The sequence below is a fragment of the Colobus angolensis genome, unplaced genomic scaffold (genome assembly GCF_000951035.1).
Source record: "Colobus angolensis palliatus isolate OR3802 unplaced genomic scaffold, Cang.pa_1.0 Scaffold43, whole genome shotgun sequence".
In the NCBI taxonomy this organism is placed as follows: domain Eukaryota; kingdom Metazoa; phylum Chordata; class Mammalia; order Primates; family Cercopithecidae; genus Colobus; species Colobus angolensis.
In genome coordinates this window covers 5,233,481-5,241,727 of record NW_012117710.1, presented here as the reverse complement: position 1 = coordinate 5,241,727, position 8,247 = coordinate 5,233,481, and the positions used below count along the sequence as shown (strand labels likewise).

The 8,247-nt window shown below is 54.4% G+C and overlaps 1 protein-coding gene across 1 annotated transcript in view; it reads right to left on the bottom strand.

Moving 5' to 3' along the window:
- The window catches only part of FOXK1 (forkhead box K1), a 35,645-nt gene that overhangs the window by 7,650 nt on the left and 19,748 nt on the right, over positions 1-8,247 (bottom strand). The window contains exons 3-4 of the mRNA XM_011957006.1: positions 1,584-1,740; positions 860-1,006 (exon numbers count right to left, since the gene is read on the bottom strand). Coding sequence (XP_011812396.1) covers positions 860-1,006; positions 1,584-1,740 — 304 coding nt within the window. The remainder of the gene's footprint in view (positions 1-859; positions 1,007-1,583; positions 1,741-8,247) is intronic.

Here is an 8,247-nt window from a genome sequence, read left to right as displayed (position 1 = left end):
GCCTGTAGTCCCAGCTACTTGGGAGGCTGAAGCAGAAGAATCGCTTGAACCTGGGAGGCAAAGGTTGCAGTGAGCCGACATCGCGCCACTGTACTCCAGCCGGGGCAGCAGAGTGAGATCCTGTCTCGAAAAACAAACAAACAAAACAAAACTAGTGGATGTGCTACACTGACTTTGGAGAAAATACAGGCAAATGCAACATGCGTCAGTCATGGCTGGTGTGGACAAAGCTCTTACAATCCCATCCACAATTCAGACATGCAGACGGTTTTATTAACAGTATACGGTGCATTTTTCCAACTTAACATGGGATCGTAAGGCACAGCAAGCACAAAATCTAACAAGATATAGACCTATCTTCTCAGTTCTGGGGTTCAGAAGAAGAGAACTAATAAAAAAGAGTATTTAGATACAATGGTATCACAGTGCTGTCAGATGTATCATATGCCGTCTGTGAAAACATCCCTCTTTTATATTCATTTTCTTAGTTAAAAAAATTTTTTTTTTCTTTTTAGACACAGGATCTTTCTCTGTCTCCCAGGCTGGAGTGCAGTGGTGTGATCATAGCTCACTGCAGCCTCCACCTCCTGGGCTCAAGCGATCCTCCCACCTCAGCCTCCGAGTAGCTGGAACCACAGGTGTGCACCACCACACTCAGCTAATTTTTAGTAGAAAAGAGGTTCTATGTTGCCCAGGCTGGTCTTGATCCTCCTCCTGCCTCAGCCTCCCAAAGTGCTAGGGTTCCAGGGATGAGCTCCCTCACCGGCCCTCTTTTCTGTTTTAAGGGAAGCGATGCGCCTGTTAGTTTCACGTTCCAAGGGCCTTTAGACGTGGTCCAGCCCCAGGGACTTGGCCTCACCTGCCAGCCTTTGTCGGCCGTCCGGTAGTAGGGGTAATGCTTGGTGATGTGGGCATAGATCCCGCTCAGGGTCAGCTGCCGGTCCTGGGCGGAGGAGATGGCCTGCACGATCAGCTGCGCGTAGGAGAACGGCGGCTTTGACTCGTCCTGCGGAGAGACAGGGCTCACGGGATGAGCTCCAGCAAGGTCCCCGAGTCCGCTCCACCCACCCGTCACAGGTGACAGGGAGGAACCTTCCCACAAGGCCGTCCCGGTGCCCTCCAAATAATCCCATTGATGTGCTTGCATTCAACTAGGAACAGCCGTTTTTGCCTCGTGGGAAGGAAAACTTCGGTTTTATTATAATTTAATTCTGGAATTTCTCACCTCTTCCACAAATCAATTTGAAAACCGCTGTTGGACAGAAACGAACTAAGACACAAAGTTATAGGGACAGTGCCATCCTTCTCAAGGGCTGTATGAAGGCTCTGACGCCAGGATGCCAGCAGCAAATGAACAAGGAGCGTAGCGGGAGGGGCCCTCGGTGATGGTGCCACCCCTGTCACCAGCAAATGACCAACGGGGATGATTTGGTCTCTACGGCCAGCTGTGGCTCCATTCCCTGTGGGCTGAGACCACCTCAAGCACATGCCCGTGGGCCCTGGGCTGTCTGTGCCGCCCACACTGGGTCACTATGGCCCGATCCTGGTCACCACGTGCATCACGGCTCTAGGTGGGCTCAGACCTTGGGGCTGTCTCCTCCGGACGTGTCTGCCTGCTGCTCCGACGCGGCCTTTGCTGCAAACTCTGCTGCCAGCTGCAGGTCTGAGGTCACGTTCTGCACAAAGCGGTAACTGGAGGAGCCGGCACCACGTGGACTGGCTGGGCAGGAGTTGGGGACGCTGAGGAGAGAGAAGGACACTGTAAGCTCATGGCTCTGAAAAGGGGGCCCCTGTGGGACACAGGGCTTCAGGACGTACCCAGAGGGTGGGGCTGTGGGGAAGAAGCTCGCACTTTCCAATCCTAAGTGCCATCACGCTGCCCGGCCAAGGCCACACAGCGTCAGGGACGAGACGCTGGACGTGGCAGCCAAGTTTCCTTCCAGTGGTGACTTCTGCCTGGGGACTGAGAGTGCTGCAGGCCCTCCTCCTGCCATTGTGCAGGGCCCAGGGCAGCACCTGGTCAGGCAGCTCTGTGGGGGCCCCTCCTCAGCTCCTCCCACACACACCCCTACAGCAGGTGCATCTGGAGCAGGTAGCCTCTGCGGGCTGCTGGCTCCTGCACAGGTGTCCACAAGGTGGCGCTGTGGGAAAAGGCTCGGGCCCAGGACAACCCCGTGCAGTCACAGAGGCAGACGCTGGAAAGGGGCTGTGGAGGTGCCATCGCCCCGCAGGATGAAGGAGTGGCAGGTGGCTCTCCTGGAGACACCGCCCTCAGGAAGAGACGACCCCTGCGGTTTTGCCCTGAGCTGCTGAGACACCCCTGCCCTCATCCCCTCTCCCTCCCAGGCTGGAGCAACCCAGGTGTCCCGGAGTGACCGACACCCCCGGCTGCAGGTGAGGCTCTGGGTTGAGGCCAGGACCGTGGGCAGGAGGCTGCGTCCGTCCAGCTGAGGGGTGCGCCCTGGCCTGCTTCCCTAACTCACTCAGGCGGGCTTCGGTTAGCAAACCACGGCGATGTTTTGCTTCTGAAAATGATTTCTATTACAGGTATTCAGAGAAAGCCAATGAGAACACGAAGAGTGGGTGCAAAACCTCCTGAGAGAAAGTGCTCCCACTGTCCTGAGCTCATGGGCACCCACCTGGCCCCGTCCTGGGTTGGACCCTGCCCACCTGTGATGCTGACATCCCCCCTCAGCCGCCTTAGAGCCCCTGTGGCGGGCAGGACGCTCCCTGGCTGCATTCCCCTGCAGGCCACCCAGAACCATCCAGAAGGTCCATTCTCCTCCTCCCGCCTTGCTGCCGCTTCGTCTGTCTGGAACATCCTTCCCCAACTGTCCAGGCACAAGACTCAGATCTCTAAACCTCAGGCTAAGTAGGCGCCCCCTTCGGTGCAGGCGGGACTCAAGAAACATTTTTTGGATGGAGCAGGGGGATGAATGAAAAAAATCCTGTGGCTCAGAAAAACCTGGCAGCTGACATTAATGAGCAGTTCAGGCCTGGGGCATTGTCAGGAATGACTCAGTGTCACCCACATGGAACGTTAAGGACTCTGATCTGGAATTCCTGTTCTCTCTTCCAACAGGTTCCCCAAATACGGCAGAGATAGGTAAGTTCCGCACATGGCGAAATTTAAATGAACACCCACGAATGGCTCGATAGAGATAGCAACGGTCAAAAGGAAACTTTCTGAATTTAGTTCGGAACCCAAAATACAAAACCCAAGCTTACAAGAAGGTGCGAAGGGCACAGAAAGGTTTTGACTGAGAACAGCACACAGCCCCCAAAATCAGCTTTGTCAAGGGCCTCTGGGAACCAAATACCTCCCTGCCGAGGCAGGATGGCCTCATGGCTGGAGGGGCTGCAGACCCAAGCCACTGGATATCCCCCTGGGACTCAGCAGGAAGAACTGAGATGTCAGGCCTTGCTGGGACCACTGAGCCGAGGTGTCACTCAGATACACTCTGATCTCCGGCCACAGGCTGGGGAATGGCCAATCAGCTCGGAAAATCTTGTCCGAGGCCCATGAGGTGGCAGGCGGGCTTCTGGATCCTCCTGAGGACCAACGAGGGGCACCCCCACCTCCCAATCCACAGGTAGTCCAGCACGTGTGGCAGGGACCTGCTCCTGTTCCCAGCAGTTGTTTTGCAAAAGATCCTAGAAAATTCATGTCTGCCAGGCACGGTGGCTCATGCCTGAAAGCCCAGCAATATGGGAGGCCGAGGCAGGAGGATCGCTTGAGCACAGATGGTCGAAACTAGCCTGGGCAACACAGTGACACCCCCATCTCTACAAAAAATTTAAAATTAGCCAGGTGTGGTGGTGTGCACCTGTAGTCTCAGCTACTCAGGAGGCTGAGGCAGGAGGATCGCTTGAGCCCAGGAGTTTGAGGCTACGGTGAGCTATAATTGTGCCACTGCACTCCAGCAGAACAAGACCCTGTCTCTAAAAGTAAATAAATAAATGAAGTTTTAAAATTTAAAAAAATTAGCTGGGCATGGTAGTGCACACCTGCAGTTCCAGCTATTCAGGAGGCTGACGCAGGAAGATGGCTTGAGCCTAGGAGGTCGAGGCTGCAGTGAGCTATGATTATACCACTGCACTCTAGCCTGGGCAACAGAGTAAGACCTTATCTCAAAAAACAAACAAAAAACCTCATGGAGTAAAACCCACAGGAAAGGCTGTCATTCCCCAGATAATAATTTCAAGTGGAAATAATAAAGGTTGTCAAAACCTGGCTCAAACACAGGGAAGAGAGGAGGGTGGTCTCTCCACCACGTTCCCCAGCACTGGACCTGGCCTGGGCTGCCAGATCCTGGCGTCATTCCAGCTGGGACAGGTTCGTCGCCGCAGTTTTGGAGGTTCTCCAGCCACCTGGGCTGAGGGACCATGTGTGTTTGTTCACACGGCCCCTCCAGCCCTCGGAGCAGTCCACCTTTCAACAAGCCGCACTCAGCTGTCCTCTGCAGGTGGGCCTCAGCCATGCGGCTGTGCCTGGTACGAGGCTCCTGATACCAAGGCCCCTGATACCAGGCCTGCAGCTGAGGGAGGCAGGAAGCAGAGGCTGCTTGAGCCTCACAGCCGCTAAGGGCTGGTAAAGTGCTCTGGGGGAAGACAGGTCCGACCGAGGGTGCCCGGCCAAGGTGGGATGGGACACCCAGCTCCAAAGCCAGGGGCCTTGGAGCCGTCTGGGAAACTAATCAAGACATCTTGTGTCTGATGCCAAGAGTCCATGGAAACACTCCCTTAGCAATCTAAAGAAAATGCTGGGCCAGGTGTGGTGGCTCACGCCTGTAATCCCAGCACTTTGGGAGGCCGAGGAGGGTGGATCATGAGGTCAGGAGATCGAGATCATCCTGGCTAACACGGTGAAACCCTGTCTCTACTAAAAAATACAAAAAATAGCTGGGCATGGTGGCGCGTGCCTGTAATCCCAGCTACTTGGGAGGCTGAGGCAGGAGAATCGCTTGAACCTGGGAGGCAGAGGTTGCGGTGGGCCGAGATTGCGTCATTGCACTCCAGCCTGGGCAACAGAGTGAGACTCCATCTCAAAAAAAAAAAAAAAAAATTAGCTGGGCATGGTGGCGGGCGCCTGTAATCCCAGCTACTTGGGAGGCTGAGGCAGGAGAATCACGTAAACCTGGGAGGCAGAGCTTGCAGTGAGCCGAGATTGCGTCACTGCACTCCAGCCTGGGCAACAAGAGTGAAACCCCGTCTCAAAAAAAAAAAAAAAGAATGCTGAAAATGACGGCATACACATGCACACGTTTCCTCCTGCGGGAAATGAGAGAGAGCAGAAAGTTGAGGGGACCCCACTGCTCCCCGACAGGGACCCCCAGCTCAATTCCAGGAAACAGGGAATCACTCCTTGTGGGGTTAAGTACCCCAGGCCTCAGTCAGGACCCCCAGTCCCTAGCTGCCTGGGTGTGGGACGCAGAGGTTGGACAGCGACAGCCCACAGATGACGCGGGAATCAAATGCCTGTGCCCCCCGATTGGAGGCTGAGAGTGGGAAGAAGCACAGTAAGCGGCTCACCCCAGGCCCCGATTTTGCTTCCTTTATAGGGAAGACAATTCCCAAGTCACATTTCTGCCTCAGGTGAGAGAGCCGGAGGATCCTGCATGGGGGGCTCCCGGAGCTGGGCTCGTGGGGACAAGCCCGTGTTGGCCCACCACGTGCAGCCTCCACCGTGCCCAGGGACCGGGCCTAGAAGGCGCCTCTGGGACCACCCAGGACACGCCAGTGCAGGGAGACTGGAGAGGAATGGACGGGCCGTGGGACACACGGGTCGCTGGGTCGCGTCATCATGAGAAGTCACGCTGAGAAAGGCAAATCCAACGACAGACCTAAATCCACCTCTGGAGCTGCCAGCTGGGCTCTGTCCCCAGAGCCCAAGACAAGCCTTCCCTGGGGCACAGGGCTGTGGTCCTTCCAGTGCACCCTCAATGCCCTTGGCTCTACGCTGAGGTGGAGGCCACCCTGAGAGGCCTGGGGTCGGGATGGTTATCGCTTCTGGCAGGCCCAGAGAGGGCAGTGCTCTGCCAGAAGGGACCTGATCCCTCCTGAAGCCCTAGAGACACAGATGGGACCCGCCTGGAGGGGCTGGAGGAAGCGGCTGGGACGGAACCTTGTGGGCAGTGGAGGGGCGAGAAGGCCGCAGGGGTCTGCGATGTCCTTTGCGTCCCAAGGCAGCGCCTGAAGCCTCCTGGGGGAACCTCCCTGCAGAGGAGAATGCTCGGAGTCCCTGCCCCAGCCCCTGCTCCAACACCAGCCACTCTAAGAGGGTTTTTAGGACCTTGCTGTTAAACAGAACAGCCGGCCAAGGCACATCTGTGGATTGACGAAGCTTCTAACAGGTGGGACATGGTGCAAAACAGAAGAGAAGAGGGACCCAGGGAAACCTATGGGAGCCCGGGAGGAGACGAGACGTGGTTCCCGTCCCTAGAGAGGTAACGATGCTGTCTCTGTAAGACAGTGACAGCAGCAGCAAAGCACACCTGCAGAGCAAGAACACACTCTCAAAAAATAAGAACTCAAAAGAGGAGACATACAAATCCAAGAAAGGATGGAAGGAGAGACTGGAGAAAATCTCCCGGAAAGTAGAGAGAGAAAGGAAAGGAGAGGCGTGAGAGACTCAGCTCAGAGGCCTGCAGGCACAGCCAGTCCCAGAAGTGTGGACAGGAACCAGGGGTCCAGGTGAGGTGGCTCACACCTGTAATCCCAGCATTTTGGGAGGCTGAGGTGGGCAGATCACTTGAGCACAGGAGTTCAAGACCAGGCTGGGCAACGCAGCGAGACCCCATCTCTACAAAAAATACAAAAATTAGCCGGGCGTGGTGGTGCACACCTGTAGTCCCTGCTACTCGGGATGCTGAGGCAGGAGGCTCGCTTGAGCCTAGAAGTACCAGCCTGGGCGACAAAGTGAGACCTTGTCTCTTAAATAACTAAATAAATGCAAAGTCTCTCTCCTGTGCCCTTTCCCAGGAAGCGACTGGAGGATGTACTCTAGTAAAACAAAGGAACAAATCAGGAAAGAGAAAGACGTGGGACTCAGGAAACAGCCCTCTCTCCACCACCACCTCCTGAGGGGATTCCCAGGATGATGGAGAAGACGATCCTGTGGTCAGAGGGGCCCCAGAGGAAGGCCCTCACAGTAAAGGGAGAAAAGGCCATTATTAACTCCAAGAGCAGGGGGAGTGTGAGGGAAAGAAGCCAAAAGTACAAGGAAGGAAATGGCTAAGTGTTACAATCACTACACAGTTCTAATACAGAAAATGCTAATGCTAGGTAAACCAAACATGGTGATGTAACTTTACTGGGATGGGGAGGGAGGAAGCTAAATCCTTAATTTCCATACAGGAAGCTCATATGTAATATCTACACCGGAAAAACCAAGAGACAGTCACGTACAAATACGACTCAGAGACAGAAGACAGAAGGGCTCAGCTCTGGGGAGTGACTTGTGGGGGGATTTTCACTTTCTGAAATGTTTGCATTTTGTAAGATGCATATAGTCAGATAGATAGATAGATAGATAGATGGATAGTCTCTTCGTAATCTGAAAAAAATAAATAAATAGGGAAAGAAAATTTTCAGAGGCGAATTCTTAGAACGATCTTAAAGAATGTGTTCCTTTAAGATAAATCTGACACTGCAAACTGCTGGGAAGCTATTTTTAAAAATTAACTAGTGGATCACTCCCGTAGTCACGGCTGAGGTGAGAAGATCGCTTGAGTCCAGGAGGTCGAGGCTGCAGCGAGCCGTGACCGCAGCACTGCACTCCAGCCTGGGTGGCAGAACAAGACCCTGCTTCAAAACAAAACAAAACAAAACAACAACAACAAAATGGGTCCACGCTCGTAATCTTGGCACTTTGGGAGGTCAAGGTGGGAAGACTGCTTGAGGCCAAGAGTTCAGGATCAGCCTGGCCAACAAAGCAAGACAGCATCTCAACAAAAATAAAAAATGAGCTGGGTTGCGTGTGGTGGCGGGTGCCCGTAGTCCCATCTACTCAGGAGGCTGAAGTGGGAGGATGGCTTGAGCCAGGGAGGTCAAGGTTGCAATGAGCTGTGACTGTGCCACTGCACTCCAGCCTGGGCAACAGAGTGAGAGACCCTGTCTCAAAAAACAAACAAACAGAAACAAAATCAACCCCCCAAACCCAAATTGGAACCACCATTAAAAATAATAATTTTAGGCCGGGCGCGGTGGCTCAAGCCTGTAATCCCAGCACTTTGGGAGGCCGAGACG